This window comes from Sorex araneus, chromosome 1 (genome assembly GCF_027595985.1).
Source record: "Sorex araneus isolate mSorAra2 chromosome 1, mSorAra2.pri, whole genome shotgun sequence".
NCBI lineage: Eukaryota > Metazoa > Chordata > Mammalia > Eulipotyphla > Soricidae > Sorex > Sorex araneus.
This window is the reverse complement of record NC_073302.1, coordinates 449,296,790-449,323,285: the sequence shown is the minus strand read 5'-3', so window position 1 is coordinate 449,323,285 and position 26,496 is coordinate 449,296,790. Positions and strand designations below refer to the sequence as shown.

The following is a 26,496-nucleotide window of genomic DNA, read 5'->3' as shown; positions in this document are numbered from 1 at the left end:
CAGGACAGCCTGGTGTCAGTAAAGACTCCTCCAAATTTATCCTCACAACAAAGGGAGAGTTAACAATACAACAACTGCAGGGGGAGTTCCAAACCTGAAAACAAAGTCACCTAAACAATGAATAATACAAAAACATTGAAACATAGAAATACTAGGAACATTTAGTCTGAGGTATGTTTCAATGTTTTGAAACACATAATATATATTTTATATACTAATGTAATGGCCAAGTTAGTGTTGACAAGGACACCAATGACACCAACGCCTCTATGGTCGCATGTTCCGAGGAACAATTCTTCTCCAGTGTCGAAAATGGCGTGATGTGATTGATGTCTCCTCATTTCAGTCAGACCAATGATGTTGTACTTGATCTTCGGGGCTTGCACCATGAGGTCCTCGATGGATGCTTCTGATGCCAGTGTCCGTGCATTGAAAGTACAGACAATCATTTTAGTCTTTCTTCGTTTTGTCAGTCTAGTTCTTCCCCAAGATTTTTTCAGCCTCTCTTTGCTCATCTTTCTTAACACTGCCGTATTGGGGGCTCTTTCAGTGACAGGTGAATGAGGCCAATTGTTGCTACTGTTGTTGGCATATCGAATACGAGACGGCTAGCTTGCTAGGCTCTGCCATGCGGGTGAGACACTCTCGGTAGCTTGCAGGCTCTCCAAGAGGGACAGAGGCTTTTAGGGTGGCCTCCAATCGCCCTTAAAGGTGTTACTATGGTTCACACCAAATTTGAACCCTATCAAATATGGTGTGGGAATAATAGGTATTAGGTGTTTTATGGTGTGTCCAGAGAGCAACGTGGAGGGTGGCGGTGGCTGGGTAGTGGATGTAGTGGGGGTCTGCCAGTGAGGTACTTATCTTGGGTAGGGTGGGGCGTCTGGGTTGGACCCCTCCCTCAGATGCCAGAGATTGGAGGAGGCATACAGAGGATCTTGTTTCCAGGTCTCCTTGAACCTAGAGCTGACTTTGCAGGGCTTCACTCATGCGTGAGGTTCGGCCCAACTGTCCGGAAGCAACCTGGATTTCAACACAAACTTGACCATGAGTATCAATTCATTCAAATGCCTAAAAACCCGAATTTGACGATTACGCTTGAATAGATATGACTCACTGCCTGCAGTTTTTTCTTCATCGTCTACGCACCAACTTCTAACTACAATGAAGAAGAAATTGAGAGGTTCTATGTGGAACTGGAGAAGTTCTATAAAGAAGACCACACCGGGGCTGGAGCGATAGCACAGCGGGTAGGGCGTTTGCCTTGCACACGGCCGACCCGAGTTCGAATCCCAGCATCCCATATGGTCCCCTGAGCACCGCCAGGGGTAATTTCTGAGTGCAGAGCCAGGAGTAACCCCTGTGCATCGCCAGGTGTGACCAAAAAAGCAAAAAAAAAAAAAAAAGAACAAGACCACACCTTCTACAAAATCATTGTTGGTGATTTTAATGCCAAGATAGGTCTGAGAAGGTCGCCCAAAGAACTCCACATTGGGACACATGGCCTATAATGGAACGATCAGGGTGAGAGACTGTCTGAATTCATCATGTTGACCAAGACCATCCATGGTAACTCACAGTTCCAGAAGGCCGAATCTAAACGCTGGACATGGGAGTCTCCCGGTGGACAGTTCCACAATGAAATTGACCACATCATATTCAATCAAAGGTTTTGCCTGACCGATGTCGCTTTTGTCCCAAAATTCCAAACGGGGTCGGACCACCGTCTACATCGTTAGAAATTCTACTTCATAGAGCAGGGAGAAAAGTCTGCAAAATTTGAATCTAAGAAGACAACTCCCAGAATGACCACCAACTGGGAGCTCTTTGGCACTATTGCAGAAACGTGGGAAGATGCCATCCTTGACAACATCGACGAGGAATATGATCGACTGGTTCACCACCTCCATATCTGTGCGAAGAATGCCGAGAGTGAGAAAGCCACAAGCAAACGCCTGTCTTCGAAAACTCTCGAGCTCATTCATCAACGTGGTTTGGCACGAGCCTCAGGCAACTACAAGCTAACGTCCGAGCTCACAAAGCTGTGCAGAGATGCGATAAAGGAAGACCTCAAAGAGAGAAGAGCAGCAGTATTGGCCAGTGCAGCAGAAGCTGGGAAAAATATTCGCAACGCTTGCCTGTTCTTCGCCAACTAAAAGACCAAGATGACTGCCCTCCGACATTCCGATGGATCTATCACATCCTCCAGAAAGGCAATGGAGAAAATTATTCACGACTTCTACTCAGATCTCTTTGACAGCCATGTCCACCTGCCCACATACCAAATTCCACAGAATGGATATGTGGTTCCCAACATTCTCCCTTCTGAAATCTAACACGCCATTTTTCTGGTAAAGACGCAAACAGCACCGGGTCTGCACAAGGTCAGACCTGAACATCTGAAGAATCTGCTGCCAGTACTCATCAATAAACTGGCACGACTCTTCACACGCTACCTGTATGAATGCAAGGTTCCGTCCCAGTGGAAAACCAGTAGGACCGTCCTGTTGTACAAGAAGGGAGACATCCATGACATCGGCAACTATCACCCAATCTGCCTGCTGTCTGTCGTCTACAAGTTGTTCACTCGTGTCATCCTGAATAGAATAGGCAGAACACTAGACGAAGGACAACCATGCGAGCAAGCCGGGTTCCGAAGGGGATTCAGCTTGATAGACCATATCCACACAGTGACCAAACTCATTGAAGTTTCATGAGAGATCAAGATGCTGCTCTGTCTAACGTTCATCGACTTAAAAAAGGCCTTCGATTCTATTGAGACTGAGGCGGTCATGGAAGCCCTGGCCAAACAGGGCATTCAAACTCAGTATATCAAAATCCTTCACGAACTGTATTGCAGATTCACCACCAAGATCTCACCATTCTACAAGGAAGTGATCATTGATGTAAAGAGAGGGGTTCGGCAGGGTGATACCATTTCACCGAAACTCTTCAGTGCCACCCTTGAGAACATCTTGCGACGACTGAAATGGGGAGGAATGGGAGTGAAGATAGATGGTCAGCAATTACACCACTTCCTCTTCGCTGATGACATCATTCTCATAACACCAAACATTAGCCAAGAGGCACAAATGCTGACCGACTTCGACCTCGAGTGTGGAAAAGTCGGATTGCAGCTGAATCTCAACAAGACGATGTTCATTAAAAACGAACTAGTCCCTGAAGCTCCATTTGCTCTCAATGAAACCAACATCTCCGAATGCAACAGTTATGTGTACCTGGGTCGAAAAATCAACATGAGGAACGACTTGGTGCCAGAACTGTGCAGGAGGAAGAGAGCAGCGTGGAATGCATTCAAGAGCATTGAAGAGGTGGTTAAGAGAACAAAGAACCTCCGACTCCGGGCACATCTTTTCGATTCCACCGTTCTTCCTGCACTAACATATGCCTCAGAGACCTGGACCCTATGCAAGCCGGATGAGAATGCTATTAGGGTATCCCAAAGAGGAATCGAAAGAGCTATGATGGGAATATCATGTCTCACTCAAGTGAGAGAAGGAATCCGGAGTTCTGACCTCCGTCAACAGTCAAAAATCAGGGATGCTGTCTCGTTTGCCAGGGCATCAAAAATCAGATGAGCCGGTCATGTAATGCGATTCAGAGACTACCGCTGGACTAGAGCTGTTACCGACTGGATTCCACGGGACGTCAGAAGACCTCATGGCTGCCCACCAACTAGATGGTCAGATTTCTTCGTCAAATCTCTGAATGAGCGATTTGAGGCTCTTCCTGTTCCTGGAGCGAGCAGGTATCATTGGGCTACACTAGCTCACGACAGGGACAAATGGAGATGCTATTGGTGCCCACTCGAGCAAATCAATGATCAACGGGACTACAAGTGATACAAATGATTAATGTAATATATAAAATATATTAGCACTCTAGCACTGTCCTCCCATTGTTCATCAATTTGCTCGAGCAGGCACCAGTAACATCTCCATTGTGAGACTTGTTGTTACTGTTTTTGGCATATCAGATATGCCATGGGGAGCTTGCCAGGCTCTGCCATGCGGGTGGGATACTCTCGGTAGCTTGCTGGACTCTCCGAGAGGGTCGGAGGAATTGAACTCAGTCAGTTGCATGCAAGACAAACACCCTACCCACTGTGCTATCGATGCAGCCCTTAAATTTATAAAATATATTAATATATTTTATACACTTTGTTATATTAATTGTATAAATTATATTAATTGTATATATGAAATTCTACCCAATAGCAACAGAACACATTCTTCTCAAGCACCCATAGTCCCCAGGTCATATGCTGTGTCACAGGTAGATAGGGAAGGGCCCCATGGCAATGACATTCCTGGGAAGTAATAACCAACTAGCCCTAAGGCTCTCAGGACCCACCTCATGGATACAAGATCTAATGCCTGATAAAACCTTTATCTGGCAACAGCACAAACCCAGAGAAGGCTGGACCCCCCGCCCCCCCGCTCTAAGAGAAACTGCAACAAAAAAAGAAATTTCAAAGAAGATGATCAACTGCTCCCAATTCTACCCCCTTGACAACGACCCTAGCAACAGACTCTTACCTACATAGAAAGTGAAGCAGGTGGGGAGAAACCCTATATAAGCCAACTTAAACACAGGAAGCATGTGCATATGCTGTCCGTGTTCACGTGTTGTGGCCAAGCACATGTAATACCCGCATCTCCCCTCTTGAGATGTACTGAGGCACTCTTCACCTTTGGAGAAGTCCGTGTTCTCTCTTGAATGTGTTACTCTCTCTCCATTTCTCTCCCTCCTTCCTCTCCCTAAACAAACTCCAAATAAAATCTGTTTTTGCTTCAGTGCTCATCTCCTCCTGAAATTCTTTTGTGTGAGAAGGCGAAGGACCAAGCCAAGCTTGGCTAAGGCTAGAACTGACTTTCCTTTCCTGCCAAGAGCAATGCCTAACCCCACCCTGAGGCCACAGCTCCCTGAGAAATCAGATGTTGGGGATTAATTCTTGTGACCAGAAGACCAAGTGGATGCCAGGTGTGGCTTGAGCTACCCTGTGGGGCTGGTGGGACTCGAAGTCCATCCCATGCAGGGGCTCATCACAGACTTTATCAGTCCTGGACTTCCCAGCCTGTCCTGAGGTGGCAGGTGTGGGTCTGAAGAAGTGGAAGTGGCCGTCTCTCCCCTTGCTGCTTCACATAAGTCATCGAGGGAAGGGGGCACCAGCATCATTTTGAAATGAATAAAATGAAACAGGAAGACAAGAACTCTGAGCTTCATTCCTCTTTATTTTTTCACCCAGCTGAATTTGTACATACATCCCTGAAGTCATCATATGAAGAGTTATGTAGAAACAAAAGTATTAATGACAGCACTACATGTTCTTACAACTGTTTTAATCTTGAAGGGAACTTGATAGATTCTCCCAGAAAGAAGCAGATGACGTAGATCCTGTCCTCAACCCATGTGTAAAGTGTTCACACAGAAAACACCCGACACTCGTCCTTGGGAGAAGATTCCAAGATTCCCTCTTCCACACCCCACCTGGAGGAGTTCTCCACGCAGTCTCCTTCAGCACGGAGACAGGACAGAGCTGGGAGCCCAGGGCCAACCCGCCCCTGACCACCTCGTCCTGGGCTCCCTTACATGAGACAGTGAGCTCCTGAGGAGGCCACGCGTCATTACTTGAGTTCTCTAGGTCGTGACCTAATTTCTGGTACTCAGGAATTTTTTTAAAAATGAAAGACACAGTGTTCAGAAGCAATTTCATTTTTTTCCAGAAGACCTAGACATGCACTTAGAATTTTTGTATATGTATCTAATCTGGGCAATTTTACCATATTCTGATTTTTCCCTAGTCCATTCATGTTGGTGATGAGCAACAAAATCTTTCAAATACTCACAGACTCCTTTGTCCTTAACCCAAAAAAGGCAGGTGGACTCCACTCTTCCCTAGTCTTGGAATGAGAAGAGCGCTGGCTGAGGAGCAGGACAAGAGCAACATGGCCCTGCACCTGCCCGAGGCCAGTGGCCACTAGCCCTGGGTAGTAGGACGGTCACGGGAGTCAGGCTCCTTCCAGTTGTCACTCTCGGCTCCTAGCTGGGCATGGGCTACTTTCAAACATTTATAAATGGCTTCCCCTGGTTCTTTGTAAATATCTTGTCCTTTGACCCTTTGCCAACCTCTACTGGGTCATGGTGTCTACTGATTCCAACCTGCCCACATAACTGTTGTGACTCGTGCCTCTGATGACAAACCCTTGAACTCTGGTGTGAAACAGATTACCCAGCAGTGGAGTGATCAGGGAAAGAGAAAGAGACTAGAAATATCGTAAGGACAGTGGTGAAGGGTCTTAGGCACTTTGATATTGGTGAGGTCTTTTGTACATCAAAACTATAAACATTAACACTATTATCACTGTTACCTTAATGCAAGAAAAATTTAAATTTAAGGCTGGAGAGATGGCTCAGGGAGTAAGACACTTGCCTTACATGCAGGCATCTGCCCGGGGTTTGATTCCCAGAATCACTATGATCACCTGAGCACCGTCAAGAGTGATCCCTAGGCACAGAGCCAGGAGTAAGTCCTGAACACCATGAGTATAACCTAAATGCCAAAAACAGAAGACTGATTTTTCAATTATGTAAACATAAGTCTATATAGCCTGGCCTCCGAAACATTTTTCCTGGTTTTTCAACCTTATTTCTTCCTTCCTTTCTAACCCCCTAATATCTGCCCCAGCCTGCTCATTTATAACCCCCCAACAAACAGAAGGGTGATGAGGAGGTGGGTGTTTACCTCTCAAACTCTCCAAGTCATAGGCCCTCTTCCTTTCGCTACATTCTACCATGCCTGCCCCCAGCCTGAGGGTCTCTAAATTAAAGAGGCCCTGGCTATGATAGACACCTTTGGGAACTTCACGTTTTGTTTGTTTGTTTGTTACTTTATTTTGGGTGGCTACAACCATGGTGCTCAGGAGCTATTCCAGGATGCTCCAGAAACCACGTGGTGGCAGGTATTGAAACTTGCCTGCTACCCACAAACATGTGCCCAACCCATTGGGTGATCTCTCCAGCCCCTGGCAACTAATTGGGGGTGGGATGGTCAGGGGGTCCCACCTGGCTATGCTCTGGGATCACTCCTGGCTGTGCTCAGTGGATCGCCATTTACAGGTCTTGAGCTTCTTACAAGCGTAGTCTTTCATTCTACCTGGTGCATTTACGACCATCTCTGTGAAATTATTTCTTGAATCCTGTTTCTGAGATTTGTGTTTGGACTTTTCCTGAGCACTTTTCATGAGTTTAATTCTTTGGGTAACCTCATCCAAAATAAAAGGATATCCATGCCCGCCATGGCTCTTTATCAGTTCATTGGCCATTGTCAGCAGATCTCTCACCTGGGTTTCCCCAGCTTCACCTGACTCTCTGTTACTAAAGGCACAAGCTCGCCCTCCACACTCTTCAACAGTCTTCTTAAGAGCTTTGCAATCTACATTCTTAAGGTAATCTTCAATGCTGTCACCCCCTAGATCTTCCTTCCGAGTGAACAGCACAATTGTGTATTCCTTAACTTTCTCTCCAAAGATTTTCTCTAACTGCACCAAAACACTTTGATCCACTTGAGTGAACCTTCCCAACTGGAACACCAGGACAAAGAGAATCCTGTTCCCTTCACAGTAATACGAACAGCGTCTTACCTCCTCTTCTAGCTGGGATGGACCCTCGGAGTCGTTGGGTACCAGGAGGAGGGAAGGCGTGTCCACAACCACTACTTCCTGTTCCCCCCACTTCTCCTTGCCGGTCTGGCAGGTCTTGGTAACCGACCGAGCACTGAGCTGTGAGGGGAACGCCATCCGCCTGAGGATGGTGTTTCCAGTTGCGCTCTTCCCAGTCCCGCCCCTCCCCACAAGGACAATGCTCAGGGTATCTGTAGAGGGGAAGAAGAAGAAAAAATTAGTTGAGCAATACTCCTCAAAGTATTATGCAGATTCAAAGTTGTCCCTATAAGGATACCCATAACATTTTTCAAAGGAATAAACAAAACACTCCTGAAATTCATACGGAACTATGAACCCCCACGAATAGCTAAAGCAGTCCTTGGGGAAAAGAAGACAGGCAGCATCACCTTCCCCAACTTCAAACTGTACTACAAAGCAGTAGTAATTAAAACAGCATGGTATTGGAATAGAAACAGACCCGCAGACCAATGGAGCAGAGTTGAATATTCTGACACAGACTCTCAAGCATATGATCATTTAATCTTTGACAAAGGAGCAAGAAATGTGAAGAGGAGCAAGGAAAGCCTCTTCAACATGAGATGCTGGGAAAACTGGACAACTACATGCAAAAAAATGAACTCAGATCTCTGTCTAACACCAAGCACAAAAGTCAAATCCAGATGAATTAACTGACACAGAACTCAGTGTCAGACCTGAATCCACAAGGTACATGGAAGAAAATGTAGGCAGAACCCTCCATGATATCGAAGCTCAAGGCATCTTCAAGGATGACACACCACTGACCAAGCATGTGGAAACAAACATAAACAAATAGGATTACATTAAACTAAGAAGCTTCTGCACCTCAAAAGAAACAGTGACCAAAATACAGAGAGAGCCCATGGAATGGGAAAAATTATTTACCCAGTACCCATAAGATAAGGGGTTAATATCCAGGATATACAACACACTGGTAGAACTTTTCTAAAAAAAAAAAAAACTTCCAACCACATAGAAAAATAGGGAGAAGAAATGAAGAGATACTTCCTCAAAATATAAATACAAATGGCCAAAAGGCACATGAAAAATTGCTCTACATCACTAATCATCAGGGAGATGCAAATCAAAACAACAATGAGGTATTATCTCACACCACAGAAACTGGCACACATCCAAAAGAATGAGAACAACCAGTGCTGGTACAGATGCAGGGAGAAAGGGACTCTCATTCATTGTAGGTGGGTATGCTGACTGGTCCAGCTTTTCTGGAAAACAATATGGATATTCCTCAAACAACTAGAAATTGAGCTTCCCTATGACCCAGAAATACCACTTCTGGGAATATATCCCTAGGGTGCAAAAATGAACAACAGAAATTACATCTGCACTTGTATGTTTATTGCAGCACTGTTCACAATAGCCAGAATCTGGAAACAGCCCAAATGCCCAAGAACAGATGACTGGTTAAAAAAAACTTTGATACATCTACACAATGAAGCACTATGCAGCTATTATAAAAGATAAAGTCATGAAATTTGCTTATAAGTGGATAGACATGGAGAGTATCCTGCTAAGTGAAATGAGTCAGAAAGAGAGAGACGGACATAGAATAACTGCACTCATTTGTGGAATATAAAATAACAAAATATAAGACTAACACCCAAGGACACTAGAGACAAGGGCCAGGAGAATCACTCCACAATTTGGAGGTCTGCCTCATGTGCTGGGGGAGAAGGCAGTTGTAATAAAGAAGGAATCACTAAGTCAATGATGGTTGGAGGGGTCACTCAGGAAGGGAGATGTTTGCTGAAAGTAGAGTAAGTACCAAACACAATGATCTCTCAGTATCTGTATTGCAAACCACAATGCCCAAAAGTAGAGAGAGAGTAAGAAGGAAGGTCTCTGCCATGGAGGCAGGAGGTGGGATGGGGTGGGGGTGGCGGGAGGAACACTGGGGACATTGGTGGTGGAAAATGTGCATCAGTAGAGGGATGGGTGTTCAATCATTAAATGACTGAAACTCAATCATGAAAGCTTTGTAACCATCTCATAGTGATTCAATTAAAAATGAAAATAAATAAATAAACAAATAAGGAAGGATAAAAGAAAAAAGAAAAAGTAGTTGACCTGAATACACCTTTCCCAGTTAGGCCACGTATTACATGAGAGGATGCTCAGAACGCACAAGCCCTCTTCCCCCTGGAAGCTCCAGCCCTACACATAGAAATGACTTGTACGTCAGAATGTTTATTAACTCAGAAGCAGGATGTGATACCCAGTCTCTGTCCTGTGCTAAGCCAGACAGGGAACTGAATCTCCTCTGCTTCTATTCTGGAATCTTTTCTGACTTCTTAGCACGCTGTGAGTGCTCTGGCTTTCTTATTCATCTCCTACTCATCTGGCTCCAGTCTAATATTTTATCTTTGTCTTCTGTTTGTCGTGTGACTTTGTCTTATTTTATTGAACTTTACATTTTTATTAAAAAGCAAGTAAATTACACAGACTGTTGAAGGATTAATGCTTCCTTCAGCAGAATCATGCTAGCATGCATGATTTCTCATTTAAATCAACTTGGGGTCCAGGAGATAACAGGCGGGTGAGGGCAAATACCTGGCCAGGCCTTCATCCCCAGCACTACACTGCCTCTGAGTACCAGGCATTACCTGATGCAGCCCTGGAGGTCCCTGAGCACTTCCAGGGTGGCCACTGGGGTCCCTGGCACAGTAAGAACTTGACACTACCATGTCCTTCCTATTGGTCAAGAATTTCTAAAAGAAGCCACAGGCCCCCTGAGCTCCACTTGGAAGGCAAGAAGAGCACTTCTTTAAAACTTGTGTTTAACCTTTATTGCAAACCACAACACCTAATCAGAAAGAGTGAACAAAAGGGAATACCCTGCCATAGTGGCAGTGTGGGGTGGGGGGAGACAGGACTGGGGAGGGGGGGAGGGATGTTGGGTTTACTGGTGGTGGAGAATGGGCACTGGTGAAGGGATGGGTTATCAAACTTTATAAGGGAGAAACATGAGCACAAAAATGTATAAATCTGTAACTGTACCCTCACGTTGACTCACTAATTAAAAATAAACTATTAAATTAAAAAAAACTTGTGTTTAAAAATATGTTAAGTTAAAATTTAAACTTGTGTTTAATTGTGTCTTCACGATGAATCAAAAGCCATTCATGATCTTAATAAAGGATAATCCACTACCTTGGTTCTGTATGTGTGGATGGAGAATAAATGTCACTGTTAATGAAATGTCAGGTGAAAAGATCTTACAATATGTTTGTTAGGGGTCCCTGTGTCTTCGTGTCTGAGACAGACTGTGACCTGTCCATCCATTAGATCTTTTTATGTATCTCCTCAGCCATAAAACCTTTGCCAAGGGATGAATATCCACCTCAACACATAAAGGAGAGACTTCTAAATAGGAGAAATTTTAAAATATCTTATCCTAAACCTATAGTCTCATAATTATGTTTAGAGGATGAAAAGAAATAGACTGACCCTCTAACACCTCCATATTTGTCATGTAATTTAGTCTCTGCTTTCACATGAGGCTGACACCCAAGGACAGTAGGTACAAGGGCCAGGGGGATTGCCCCATAGCTGGAAGACTGCTTCATGAGCAGAGCGGAGAAGGCAGATGGAATAGAGAAGGGATCACTAAGAAAATGATGGCTGGAGGAACCAGTTGGGATGGGAAATACATGCCGAAAGTAGATAATGGACCAAACATGATGACCTGTTAGTGTCTGTATTGCAATCCATAATGCCCAAAAGTAGAGAGAGAGTATGGGGAATATTGTCTGCCATAGAGGCAGGAGGAGGGAGGGAAAGGGGAATTATGCCCGGGATATTGGTGGTAGGGAATGTGCACTGCTGGAGGAATGTGTTTGATCATTGTGAGATTGTAACCCAAACATGAAAGCTTGTAACTATCTCACAGTGATTCAATAAATTTTTTTTTAAATTTTTTAATTTAGTCTCTGCTTCCTACCTTCAGGATGACATTCAAGGCCCTCTATCATTGATATCCCCTCTCATTGCCATTATCAAGAAGTGTGACACGTCCATCTACATAAAGATCGTCCCTTTTGTTCCCTACAAATGCTGTGCTCAGGCCACCACTTATATTCCAATTGAGTGTCCCAACAGGCACATTTCCAACTTCCCACACCTGCCCCCATACCCTACACATTCTCCGGACCCCACTGCAAGTTGTGTTTTCTCCACAAAGGTTCTACTCACTTTCCTACATGTCTCTCCTTTAAGAGACTCCTAGCGCCTGGCTCCCTCCATGCAGAACATGACAAGTCAATAAAAAGATGTGTCTCAGACCCCGAGCCAACAGCAACCCTTTCTCCTCTGCTTCAAACATTCTCATCTGAATGAGGGAAAGGAATGTGTAAGGCTGAGTTGAAAGAATCTCCGACTGAGTGGTTAGAACAATAGGGAGAAGTATCTGGAGACTCCTGCCTAAACAGTAGATATGACAGAGTGACGGGGATTCCAAAGCCCACCTAGTGCCATGTGACTCTGCCCATGAGAGAGTTCAAGATCCCTGAGCTTATCAAGTCAAGAGATTTGCCTCCCCTCTCCGACAGAGAAAAAAAAAAACAAGAGATTCCACAGAGAGTAATAAACGGAGAGGCAGAGAGAGAGAATAAGAGATTGAGAGAGAGACTGGCATATGGGGAGAGAGAACTCAGTTCAAGAAAACAATAGGAGGGGCTGGAGCAATAGCACAGCGGATAGGGCGTTTGCCTTGCATGCGGCCGACCCGGGTTCAATTCCCAACATCCCATATGGTCCCCTGAGCACCGCTAGGAGTAATTCCTGAGTGCAGAGCCAGGAGCAACCCCTGTGCATCGCCAGGTGTGACCCAGAAAGCAAAAAAAAATGTATTTTCTGCTCCTTTTTAAAGAATGTAGAAAGATTTTCTGTGCGTTACTTACCTTCCTTTACCATGGCACATGGCTTATTCGCATTCTGCTGCGTCAGAATCACGAGTTCTTGCAGGAGCTGATCCACCTGCTGCTGTTCCTCCTCCCCCACTGCTTTGTAGTTGGAGAATTTTTTATTTTTACACTTCCTGAGGAGACTATTGAGAGAATCATCTCTATCTTTTAACATTTCTGTACTCTGACGTCTATCTTCTTCCCTGGTGAGGAGAATGAACATGTGCTCAAAGACTTTGGTTCCAAAAGTTTTTCGAAGGGTTTCCAGCAGATCTTCATCTTTCTTGGAAAATGAGCCGATTGGAATCACCATCAGGATGACATGGGGGCCCCCACGTGTGGTTCTCTGAAACTGCCCCTTAAAACTATCTGGAGATGAGATGTCTGGAGAATCGATGATCAAAATGTTCCTATTTTCCCAGACTCTACTCTGAGACTGAAATTTTGTGGTCATGGGTTCTTCACTGAATCCGGTGTCAAAGGCCTGCTCCCCCAGAAGGCGATTTCCGACTGTGCTTTTTCCCGCGCCGTGCTTGCCCACCAGCAGGACCCTCAGTTCTGATGTCTCGGGGGCTAGCTCACTGCTGGCCGACTGCAGCTGCATCTCCTCGGACCCTGTAGGCAAAACGGGCAGACTCAGAGTCTCTGCTTGCAGATGAGTATGGAGATGACAGGGATTGATTCTCATTTTTGCCAATTTTTGTAGACAGTGATAGCAGGACTGTGAACCCATAAAGCTCTGACCTGGTCAGAAGACACCCAGTAGGTGGAAGCCAGGAAAGGGTGACAGGCAAATGCACCACTGCAGAAAGTGTGAGATTGCCCAGAAACATGACCATAATAGGCTTGGCCTTTGCTAGTCTCAAACCTTTAATTTCTCTCATTCCATTACTACATTTGATATGGAGCATGCTGGGAAATTCTACAGTTAAGGTTACAGATTCTCAAATCATGGTGATGCTGGTAACACTGTATTTATCAGAATGCTTGCCGGAAGAACTTAAACCTGATGCAGGAGGAGTACCCAGTTACAAGCCACAGAAAATCAGTTTCAAACCAACAGGCAGTGTTGGTTCATGGCAGCTTTTACATGAAAAACTCACAGATGCTTATACTCATTTGCAATTTGTAACTGATGTAACAAAGCCTGTGCAGATTGAAAACACCATTGATCAAGAGGTCCAGACATTGTCTGGTGGGGAACTGCAGCAAGTAGCTTCTAGCCCTGTGTCTGGGCAAACCTGCTGATGTCTATTTAATTGAGGAATCATCTGCCTATTTGAATTCTGCACAGAGACTAAGGGCTGCTCCAGTTGTCAAACGTGTCATCCTACAGGCAAGGAAAGCAACCTTTGTGGTGGAGCATGACTTGGTCATGTCCACAGACCTTGCTGATCCAATCATCACTTTTGATGGTGTTCCATCCAGGAACATACTCGCAAACAGTCCTCAAACTCTTTCGGCTAGCATAAATAAGTTTTTGTCTCAGCTTGAAATTACATTCAGAAGGGATCCAAACAACTATTGGCCAAGAATAAACAAACTGAACTCCACTAAGGATGTAGAACAAAAGAAGAGTGGAAACTACGTTTTCTTGGAAGATTAGATTGCAAGAGCATTCATAAGTCATTTGTTAAAATGAAACATTAGGACTCTGTTATCAAAGCAATCAGGTTTTATGCCTCACACTGTGGATCTTGAAGGATAATTAATGTAACTTCAGAAGACAGTTGTGTTGCTAATTATAGTCTGAACATAAAAAATCCCACTTTTCCACTCTTAATGACTTCTTTTGTGTGTAACGTTCTAAAATGAAGACATTTCTGCCTTTAAAATTTACCTCCAAGGTTCCATGATATGAGAGAAGAATTTCAGTAGGTGTGTTATATTCACTTACCAAATCCTGACCAGCATTGCCCCTTTTTTAAAATCTTGGGAAAAAGTTTCTGTGCTTTCATGATTCGTCAATGATGCCAGACCATGAAACTGCCCTTATATTTTAAAATCCAGTTGAAGACACCATTGAAGAGTTTTGACAAATAAACACTAGGGTTATATTTGTTATTTGTTTTAAGCCTTTTGCACCACATGTGTTTTCAGTGTCTTTAACTTAAAAAGGAAGATTACTTATATAAATAACCACTGTTGTAAATGGCTATTTGTTACTAACATTAAGCATTGTTTTATAATGTATTTGGTGCTTTTGATTATCTTTCTCAGAAATCATTTCACCTCTATCTTCAGAAAATCCCTAGCTTGAATTCCCCGCCACAGAGTTGGGGCAGGGTGGAGGTGATGGGGTGGGGGTGGTGGGAGGGATGCTGGGACCACTGGTGATGAAAAATGGGCACTGGTGGAGGGATGGGTACTCAAGCATTGTATGACTGAAACACAAGCACGAAACTTTGAAAACCTGTAACTGTACTTCACGGTGATTCAGGAAGAAAGAAAGAAAGAAAGAAAGAAAGAAAGAAAGAAAGAAAGAAAGAAAGAAAGAAAGAAAGAAAGAAAGAAAGAAAGAAAGAAAGAAAGGAAGGAAGGAAGGAAGGAAGGAAGGAAGGAAGGAAGGAAGGAAGGAAGAAAGAAAGAAAACATTTCTAAAGCTTATTTGCTTCCCTTAAAAGTACAAGTTCAGAATCCATAGTAAGTGCCCAGATGTCTATAGTTTGTAAACTGAAAATTTCAGATGGGAAGCAAAGACTCTGAAACACTTCACTGCAGACAACACTAATACAAACATGACCTCAGACAGCAATACAGACTCTATCCCTTACTACCAAATGTCGACAGGAAACACACTATCTAAATCTATTTGACATTCTCAAGTTCTGTGTTAAGAGTTCCAAAACTTGGGGCTGGAGGAATAGCATAGTGGGGAGGGCGTTTGCCCTGCACACGGCCGACCCGGGTTTGAATCCCAGCATCCCATATGGTCCCCTGAGCACCGCCAGTAGTAATTCCTGAGTGCAGAGCCAGAGTAACTCCTTTGCATCGCCGGGTATGACGCAAAAAGCAAAAAAAAAAAAAAGAAAGAGTTCCAAAACTTGATCAAGTTCCTGAGTTGAAGCAGCAGGAGGTTAATAATGTGAGAACATCAATATTCTGACTAATGCCCTGAACTGGGACTCACATCTTCCCTGAGTGGGGCAAGCATGGTGGGGGCAGGAGGAGGAATTACAAATTAGACTGACTTTTAAGCTTTCTTGAAATGATAGACAACAGTAATATGCAAATAATGGATAGAAGGTATGGTTAAGTAGGTCTCAGTCCAAATATTTCCAAAAATAACCTAATCCATTAATGATTGAGGTTATTTTAATATATACAAAGTTTTCTTTTTATCTTTTTTCCATTTTTTTTGCTTTTTTAGGTCACACCTGGCGATGTACAGAGGTTACTCCTGGCTCATTAACTCAATAATTACTCCTGGCGGTGCTCAGGGGACCATATAGGATTCTGGTAATCAAACCCAGGTCGGCCGCATGCAAAGCAAATGCCCTACCCGCTGTGCTATCACTCCAGCCCCTAAAGGGTTTTTTTGTACATAAATGGGATTATACTAAAATAAACAGAGCCTATTTTTAAGGATAGGGTAAGTCTTTGAGTTATTTCAAATATATTGAATAAATATGAAATATAATTAAAATGCTTTTTAGTGGTATATTCACGTAATAGTTCAGTGGTTAGGATGTTTCCCCTGCAGGTGGTCAACTCAAGTTTGATTCCCAGAACCCCATATGGTTCCCTGAGCTCTTCCATGGGTAATCCCCAAACACAGAGTCAGGAGTAAGTCCACAGAATGACCATATGTGGTCCCCCAAAATAAATAAAGAATAAATGATATGCAACATAATGAATCTCAAAAACATTTAAAAAAGAACGAAGTCAGACATAAGACCACAAGTTGTGTGAGTCCATTATAAGACATTTAATAATAGTCAGATTATACTCTGTTGATAGAATTTGCAGGTACTTTTGAGAAGCAGCAGCAAGAATATCCAAGTGATAGAAGTGAAACATCTTTATCTAAACGGTGGTCAAATATATAGACATGTCAAACTTCATCACACTTATCAAATGTGATCATACATTGTTAGATTATATTTCTAAGCTTTTAAAGAAGTAACATTGGTTTGTCCTCCCCCCACCCACGGGAAGCTTAGGTTTATTGAGTTATACTCACCACAGTGCTCCCGAGGCATACCAAAACTCCTTGGGGCACTCCCAATTCTCTGTGTTCATTTTTCACCTCTCCTTTGTGCTCATCTTCCCTGTCTGTTTATCACAAATATCCCTCAATCAGACCCTGTAATCTATAGGTCAGAGGTGGTGGAGAATGGGCACTGGTGAAGGGATGGGTTATCAAACTTTGTAAGGGAGAAACATGAGCACAAAAATGTATAAATCTGTAACTGTACCCTCACGTTGACTCACTAATTAAAAATAAACTATAATAAAAAAAAACAAACAAACAAACAAAAATTCTGTTATGCATAAATCTATTTTAGAACAAAGTGGACATTAAAGTTCTCAGTGCACTTCAAAAAAAAAAAAAATCTTCTGAGGGCTCTAGGTTTTGTACATGCAAGTGAAATACTGCTTTTCTCTTTCTTTTATGTCCTTTGCATAGTTTATTTTAGAGCAATATCCTTTCTGTATAGACACAGGAAGACAATTAATGCTATACTTTTCTAACATGGGAGTTAATTTACTCCAAATCATATTTACTCTTTAGTGGACGTAAGCCTCAGTTGCCCTTAGTTTCTAACACTCCACAAAAGGGTCTCACCAATGGACATAGATAGACCAAGGGCAAATCTGGCATCAAAAAGTGACAGGCTAAGCACTATAAGAAGTATAATAAGTTAAGAGCATGGTCAGGGAGCAAACTGACATAACCCCAAAAAAGTGATTGAATAAGGACCCTGCTGGGGTTAAGAAAAACTAACCTGGTCTGAGGACTGTAGTCTGGGATATATAGCGAGATGTCCCCAGGAAGAGCCACCTTTTAAGCTCAATATATATCTTACCATGTTCATACAAAATGACTAGAAATATTATTAAGGGGTAAAATTTATATGTTTGTCTAAGTGGATTATTAGCAAAGGAAAGGAGAAAACAATGGTCCTTAGATGAAATTCCACCCTTGGAGGATCTACTCATAGGAATCTAGAGCCCCTAAATGAGATTCTATCCTTGGGTAAATCTCCTAGAATAACTTCCCCCAAAGGATGGGCTTTACATCTGTTCATAGTTTATTATAATGTTCAACCACACCTATGTGTGGTTGCTACCCCCCAACCCTTCATGATTTTTCTATAACTGACACTATAAGACTTGAATAAATGGCCATTGTTTAACAACAACCCCCTGACCCCATTCCTTCATCCATCATCAGCTGGCTGGGGGACAGTGACTGGCCCTGGACATACCTGAGGATCCCCAGGTCACCAGGGGACAGTGACCCCCAAGCAATGACAACACATGCCAAAAATCTTCATACTTAATGGTGATTTTATCTAAATTGCAACTTTATCTAAATGTTCATCTAATACTTTCTCTAAATGGTGATAGGGTATATAGACATGTCAAAGTCTTACTTATCAAAAGTCACCATACATATCAAAAGCCATCATACTTAAGACTATCATGATATATCATACTTAGGACTATCATGATATGAACGTCTTATTCCATATAAGTGAATTACTGTGAAATCCAAACAATAGGGACCAGAAAGATTGCACAGGGGATAAGCAGTTTGCCTTGCATGAGGCCAACCCTAATTCAACCTCCAGCACTGCCAAGTGTGATTCCTGAGCACAAAGCCGAGACTAAACCTTAAGTAAAGCTGAGTATAGCCCCTAATCAAAAAAAATAGAATCAAACATATATTTCTTGGGTCCAGAGAGAGTACAGTGGACAAGGCAATTATGTTGTACACAGCCAACACTGGTTTCATCTCTGGCATCTCATATGGTGCCCAAGCACAGCCAGGAGTGATCCCTCAGCCTAGAGCCAGGAGTAAGCCCCAAGCACTACTGGGTATGCTGAAACACACACACATATCACATAAAGTCCTATTTCCATACATCTCCTGTCCCAACTATTTTTCCCAGGAGCTACGATCAACACCAAGTCAATAAGCTAAACAAAGTACAGGTAGCATCTCGATGTGGTCACTGAGTCTGAGTCCTTCAGGCCCTATCATGAGGGTCTTGTCCCTAAGTCTGGGAGAGGAAACAGATATGCATTTAAAGTATCAGCTGAGACCCAGCAAAACCTCTTTCGGCGTGGGCAACTCCTCGCAGAATGTCTCCAGCCTGAGAACTAAGCCTCGGCCCCGTGCCCGCCCAGGAGGGGAAAGGTATTTCTCTCTCTTGCCTCTTTCTCTCCGGGGATGAAGGGCGCGGTGGCCGCCATATTAAGACGACCACAGATTGGGTTTTCAAGCCTGCAATTATCTAATATCTGGAAGAAATCTCCCTGGAATTCTTGTTAAAGTACAGAAATTCAAAACCGCGCAGCCGCGGTAGCCTTATTTGTCTTCATAGTAGGTCTGAATCTAGTGGGGTACTCCTAACAACAATAGTGAGGTTTGTGTTGAAATATTGAATGTAACCAAAGTAAACAGAATGTAAAATGAAACTTATCAGTTACAAGGTAGGGGGTGGGGGGGCGGGATGGGAGGTGTACTGTGTGGTTTTTTTTTTTTTTTTGGTGGTTGTATATGGGCACTGGTGAAGGGATGGTTGTTTCAGCATTGTATAACTGAGACCTAAGCCCGAAAGCATTGTAATATCCCACACAGTGATTTAATAAAATAAAAAAAAAGAAACTCTAAAAAAAAATAAAAAATAAAAAAATTTAAAAAATAATAAAGTATCAGCTGAGGAGCTGGTACAGCGGGTAGGGCATTTGCTTTACACGTGACTGACCCGGGTTTGATTCCCAGCATCCCATATGGTTCCCAAGCACCACCAGGAGTAATTCCTGAGTGCAGAGTCAGGAGTAGTTCCTGTTCATCGCCAGGTGTGACCCATAAAGCAAAAACAAAAAACAATAAGTATCAGCTGGAAGGCTACTGATACCACAGAACCTAGTGAACACAGTTCACACAAGCCCACATCCTACACACAGGCCTTTCTTTCACTCCCACTCTGAGACTTCCCATGTTATTCCATTGCCTTCTTGCCAATAGTCAACGAACCCAACTCTGTTCAATGATAACTTTGTATCTGGGGAGTGAGATTGAAGGGCATTTATAGAACTTAATGTTTTATAGGTTGGCAGAATTTGATTGTCCATATTTCTGGTTCAATTGGCTCATCTGGGGGCTGGAGTGATAGTACAGAGGGTAGAGCATTTGCCTTGCACGCAGCTGACCTAGGTTCGATTCCCAGCATCCTATGTGGTCCCCCGAGCACTGCCAGGGGTGATTCCTGAGTGCAGAGCCAGGAGTAACCCCTGAGCATTGCCGGGTGTGGCCCAAAAAGCTAAAAAAATTGGCTCATCTGTAAAATGAGAACATTGGTAATACCCTTATCCTTATAAGGGTTATTATAAAGATATTTTATATATTCTAAGTATTTAATAGTATATAACACCTTATTGAGTGACGTATTTAATTTCTCAGTACATAACGTCTCAGCTTTAATCACCATCATTATTTGGTTAATAACTTTGGTTATTATTGGGCATGAGGACAGAGAAGTTATCTATTTTTTCACCATTAAATATTTACTTATGGCACAGAGCTGGTCCATAAATAACCTGAGAGCTGATCAGTGAGGCGATGGCCAAATCAGCTGAATTTGCCCCTATTTGAACACAACTCCAGCAACTACATAGAATGAGGTAGATCTCTGCATACTGACAAATCAAGTGCACACAAGAAGTGCCACTATTGGTCACCATTACATTAGAGATTGGGCTCTAGGGGCCAGAGTTACCCATGAAGTAACTATTTCTGTTTCTTCAGAAGGAATCAGAAATGGATCGTGATTAACCAGAAAGAAGAGGCAGAGTCAGGCACAACTCCATAAGATTTCAGAGGAGGTCAAAGGTTCTCTCGTCACACCATTGGCTGGTGCTACACCCAGTGCACACATGAAAAGTTCCCTGGGGAACCGACTGTGGGCCTGATCTGGGGAAGGCCTTCAGGGTGCATTTCTGTCCTGACTAATCTACTTTACATTTTAATGTGTAATACATTCAAAGGAATACAAATTTGAGCTCAAAATAGTTAAAGATCATCTTACCATGTGAATTGTCACGTCTTTCATTCATGGTATCCTGGAAAATAAAGGCAGAAATTACGGACAGATCGGTGCAACCATACCTCTCTACTAAGTGTCTGGAACATAGCAGATGCTTCATAAACTCTGGTTTTCCTCTCCCTTCCTCCTGTTGGGGCATCAAACTCACCCATCCCAAGAAGTCCAAGTTTGACCAAAAGCAGCCCCCTATGATGAGTTTTTACTTAATTTTACTTTCTCCAGTACTTAAATTCATAGAACTCCCTGTAGCAACATTCTCTTACAGAAAAGCAGAAATTCCTTTGTTTCCACGCAGAAATCACTCCAATTGAATGCAAGTTCCTCAAACAGTCTGTGTTTGTGTTTAGTTACAAATGTCTTTTCCATTAAAATTAAATACTGAATTGATGAGTAGGGGAAAAGGGCAAGTGAGGGTGGAGTGATTGGAAGGCTCTGGCAAGACAGCAGGGATGAGAAAACAGCCTCACAGGACGAGGGGGTGGCAGCAGGAAAGGAGAGAAGTAGGTGGGTGACTTGACTTGGAGGATATCTGAGGTGAGCGGGCAGTGGTCTGATGCTGACGTCTGGGTTTAGGTTGGATGAAAATGTCGAGCACCGACTTGAGAGGAAAAGCAAAGTATTACAGAGTTAAGATGAAAACCCAAAGGTTTGAATGTCAAGCTTGAGATCCTCTAAGGGAGACACCCAGTAACTTGGTCAGAGTCAGCACGGGAAGAGGGGAGGAGATGGAGTCACCTCAAAGTTGTATTAATGCGGGGCCCAAAGGAGAGAGAATTGGGGAAGGGTGAGACTACATCGAAAATGCCAATGTCAGAGCCCATGAAAAGACTCGGTGATTTCCGGGGTCCCAGGAGCAGAAGTTAGACACCAGAGTAGGTGATTTTATTGAAGCCAAGGGGACAGAGGGTGGAGGAGTCACCACTAAGTCCTACTTTGCCAACAAAGTCCCGAGGGGACTATTTAAAGGACCCTACTCTGCGCCCCTCTTCCCAGAGTATGGTAACCATCCGCTAAAGGAAACCTCTCTTCCATGAAGTCCCACTTACTCGCGCCTCTATTGTCCCACTCGCTCTAGCATCACAGTGGTGCTTGGAGACATGGGCATGAGTTCTCACCTGCAATTCACTGTGCTCGTTTCCGAGGTCCAGGCAATAGGGCTGTTCTCCGTTCTGGTCCACCAGACCCTTTACCTTGCAGAGGAGCTCGGACACCTGCGCGTCCCTCTCCGCCCCCGAGGCCTTGTTGTCGATAGCGCAGTACCGGCCCCCGCAGTCCTGCACCAGCGCCCTTAGGGCCTTGTCGCTCTCCACGAACTCATGCAGGGAGTCCTCCCCCAACTCATCCTTCCTGGTGAAGACCACGATGCTATGCTTCCCGGTCTCCCGTCCAAACCTGGACTTGGCGCGATGGAAGGTTTCCGCGTCCTCTTTCTTGAAGTTGCCGATGGGGATGACCAGAAGCAGCGCGTGGGGGCCGGGAGCTGAGAGCTCCGCGCAGCGCTCGAGGTGGCCACGCTGGGCCTCGGCGCTGACGCTCGAGGAGAAGAGGTCGGGGGTGTCGATGACCACGAGCTCCGTGTCCCGCACAGTCCCGTGCGCGCTCTGGCACTCTGTGGTGACCGCCTGCACCCTGAATCTGGACGCAAACGCCTCCCGGCCCAGGATGCTGTTCCCCGTGGCACTCTTCCCCGCGCCGTGTTTTCCCAGGAGGAGAAGCCTCAGTCCCGGCTCCCGCGTGCTCCGGCGGCTCCTGTTAAGATGCAGAAGCAGCACGTGGACCTTCCCCTCTGTGAGAACCCAACTGTCCTTGGGGCCCTGCACCCTGAGGTGCCTGGGACGGCTGGGAAACCATCTCTGCATGCTTGCTCTGGGGCAAACCCGGCTTCCCGGGGTTCACTAAAGGCTTGTTTTGTCGTTAGGACCCACCAGCCCTTCTACATGCGCGTTCCTCACTCTCTCTCCAACCGTGGCCGCCTCCAAACTGTGTTTCCTTCCTGGGCCTGCCCTGCCCTGCCGGACGGCCCCCAGCCTTGTGCTGTGGTGGCACATTTATGTGACTTTATTACATGTGGCCCTCTCTGAATATCCCAGAGCACCATAAGTGACGCAGGGGTGCCAGGGGGGCATTACTCAAGCCCTGACTGAGAAATGTTGGCAAACAGCAAGGGTCAATGTTGGGACTACAGATACAGTAAAGGATAAATGTTCAAAGTGTGGATTTCCAGTATCCAGCCTAGACCTACCAGATCAAGACCACAAAGGAAGGAGCCGTGCGAGTGGTGCTCACCCTATGTGAGGAGTCACTCAATGTAGCCCTGGGGGAACCTGAGCACCCTCAGGTGTGGCCATTTGCAGTCGATTCAACTCTAGATAAAGGCTTATATAAAAATAATTCTCAACATTTGGGGCTAGAGAAGTCACAGACATAGTACAACAGGAAGGGTGTTTGCCTTGTATGTGGCCCACACAGGTTTGATCTGGCATCCCATATGACTCCCTGAGCCCCGTCAGAAGTGCTCTGTGAGCAAAGAGCCAGGAGTAGCCCCTCGACACCACTAGGTTTGGCCAAAAACAATGGGGATCAGAGTGATAGTACAATGGGTAGGGCATTTGCTTACATTCAGCCAACCCAGGTTCCATCCCTGGCATCCCATATGGTCCCCCAAGCACTGTCAGGAGTAATTCCTGAGTGCAGAGCCAGGAGTAACTCCCCAAGTGTCACCAGACGTGATCCAAAACAACATTATTCTCAAAATTAGGCAACTAATCCTGCAAAGGGCGGGTAGGGCATTTGCCTTGCATGCGACTAACCCAGGTTTGATTACTCCATCCCTCTCAGAGAGCCGGGCAAGCTATCAAGAGTATCCCACCCACATGGCAGAGTCTGTCAAGCTACCCATGGTGTATTCGATATGCCAAAAACAGTAACAAGGGGCTGGAGCAATAGTACAGCGGGTAGTGCATTTGCTTTGCACGCGGCCAGCCCGGGTTCGATTTCCAGCATCGCATATGGTCCTCTGAGCAATGTCAGGGGTGATTCCTGAGTGCAGAGCCAGGAGTAACCACTGTGCATTCCCAGGTGTGACCCAAAAAGCAAAAAATAAACAAGTCTCACAATAAAGACATTACTGGTGCCCACTCGAGCAAATCCATGAACAACAGGAGGACAGTGCAGTGCTACAGTGCAAACCTGCAAAGAATGCCAGTGAATCTACACAGGTCCAAGCTGAGAATTCTGGAGCCTTCTCAAAATGGGGATAGGAGATAACTCCCTCCTATTGCTGGAGGACCAGCAGCTCCCATTATCACCATCTTCTGGCATAGAAACAGCCCAGCTGCACAACTGAACCTCTTCAACATGCCTAGCCACCAAGTCATTGCAGGTCCCAGAGCACACGCCGCGAGACACCTCCAAATTTCATAGCACTGACAGCCCAGTGGAATCACCGCAACTTGGATGGGAAAGCTGCACAGAAGCCCACCGAGCTCAGTGAACAAAAATGGTAACACAGAAGCCTCGACTAGCACCAACCAGCTCTGTGCATCCTCAGACAAGGACCTTAGTGACACCCTGTGAGTTACAACAATTGTCACAAATTGGCTTTTATGATTTATTTTCTGACAGGTCCTTGTTAAGTAAGCAATATAAAGCAAATACTGAGGCCAGAGAGATGGTAGGGCAGGTAGGGACCTTGCCTCACATGTGGCTGACCCAGGTTTGATCCTCATCACCACGTATGGTCCCCTAAGCATGGCCAGGAGTGATCTCTGAGCACTGTTGAGTGTCTCCACCCATCCCCCCATAAAAAGGTATTAATATTTTCTGACTGGTAAGAACTGGTTCCTTTCTACACAGGACTTTCCACGCAAATTGCAAAACCCATCTCTTCTTTCTCCTCCTAGTAACCACAACCATTGTGACTAAAATCCAATGAATTCAAAGAAATACAACCACAATCAGTCCCAGGTCTAGGCAAAGACCTCAGCAACCCCAACCCGTCACCTTTTACCCTGTACAACCCCTTAAACAGACACGGGGCCCACATGTGTGATATGTAAACCCCACAGAAAGGCCATTTCCTGCTAACTAGCAGCATTTCTGCCGCGACCACGCACCCCAGCTGCCCGGCTCCCCTCTCTCCTTCCCTGCTCACTCACTGTGCTCCTGTGTCCGTTCTTCACTTACCCTGAGTGGGGAGCTCCAGAGAAGCACCCTCCCCCCCACCCCACCCCACCCCACCCCCTCCCTGCTCCGTGTCCTGGGCCCTAATCCCAGGCCTGAACACAGTGGTGCTCAGTGAGTGCTGATGGGAAACAGCGATACAGCAGGTGGCAGGAGGGTAGCAGACAGCTCTCAGGCCCTCAGGTGTGGAGAGGGGACTCAGGTGGCCCAAATGAACAGGAACACACAAATGCTCCTGTTATAGTATCCTGAGGAAGTGAAGTGGGACTTTTGGGCAGAGATTTTTCTTTTTTTAGACTCCAGTGGGTAAGAAAGCTAAAAGAAACAGAGAAAACCCAACAGGTCTGAAAAAGGAACTTATTTTCCAAAGAGGCAGCGCTCTCTCTCTCTCTCTCTCTCTCTCTCTCTCTCTCTCTCTCTCTCACACACACACACACACACACACACACACACGCTGATTCCATGTCATTTTAGCCCCTCCAAGGACACACACTCCTAGTGTTCCCTTGTCTTCTAACACCACAAACATACATGCGCACACACAGAGAAACACACCGGTTCTCCTCTCTCTCTCTCTCTCTCTCTCTCTCTCTCTCTCTCTCTCACACACACACACACACACACACACAATTGCCCAACCCAAGCACAGAGAAGGCCAGAACAGACAGCAGCCCTTCCCTCCCCTCCCCTCTGCTCACTTCCCCTCCCCTCCTCTCCCCTTCACTCTCCCCTTCACTCCCCCCTTTCATCTCCGCCTCAAGCCAATCCCCCTCTGACAAGGCTTAGCAATGTCCAGAAATAACTGATTCTCTCCAGACCTCTGGCAGAGGTTTTCTGAGATATTCCCCGGAGGGCGCTTCAGCACCCACCCAAGTTTCCAGGGTGTCAGGATTGTCCCTGAATTCCAGCTCAGGGGTCAGAGAAGCTGCTGGATAAGCCTGGGCCCCCAGCAGGACAGACTCCCTTCCTGCCCTCTGCCCCATGGAACAGGACCCATCAGCAGGACCTGGGGCTGTGCCCCGCAGTGCTCCCTCCCTGCGACCCTGCTCCCCCCAAATCACAGGGCCCTGAGCTGGGCCAGAGGACCCAGGGAGCCCCTGAAATCCAGCCCTCAGGAGACTCCTGGCCCTTCTCTGGCTGTAGCCTCCCAGCCCGCCCCCCCCCCCTGTGTCCGAACTGACCCCCTTACCTGGGCACTGCGCCCGGGCCCATGGCAGCCTCCGGATCCCCAGGGACCGCCGGCATCTCCATCGCGGCTGCTCCCGAGGTCTGTTGGCGAGCTGGAGGGGCTGGCGGGGCAGCGGGCAGGGGCAGCGGGCAGCGGGCAGGGGCAGCGGGCAGGGGCAGCTGGCAGGGAGAGCCAGCAGGGAGAGAGGGCAGGGAGAGCGG

The 26,496-nt window shown here is 45.5% G+C and overlaps 1 protein-coding gene across 1 annotated transcript; it reads right to left on the bottom strand.

Moving 5' to 3' along the window:
- Positions 1 to 7,103: 7,103 nt before the first annotated feature.
- On the bottom strand, positions 7,104 to 26,358 carry GIMAP8 (GTPase, IMAP family member 8). The gene is made up of 5 exons (XM_055130076.1): positions 26,297 to 26,358; positions 22,041 to 22,674; positions 20,908 to 20,941; positions 12,644 to 13,261; positions 7,104 to 7,894 (listed from the first exon to the last, which is right to left on the bottom strand). Exons 1-5 carry the CDS (start codon positions 26,356 to 26,358, stop codon positions 7,104 to 7,106), a joined length of 2,139 nt encoding a protein of 712 aa, XP_054986051.1.
- Positions 26,359 to 26,496: the final 138 nt, after the last annotated feature.

What these genes read in the sequence shown, in the direction of transcription:
- GIMAP8 (XM_055130076.1), bottom strand. Translation starts at nt 26,358, where the DNA reads ATGGAGATGCCGGCGGTCCCTGGGGATCCGGAGGCTGCCATGGGCCCG. An exon ending in GGCCCGGGCGCAGTGCCCAG is followed by an intron (nt 22,675 to 26,296) that starts GTAAGGGGGTCA and finishes GCATCTTAACAG; the next exon opens with GAGCCGCCGGAGCACGCGGG. An exon ending in ACGAGCACAGTGAATTGCAG is followed by an intron (nt 20,942 to 22,040) that starts GTGAGAACTCAT and finishes TTTATTTTCCAG; the next exon opens with GATACCATGAATGAAAGACG.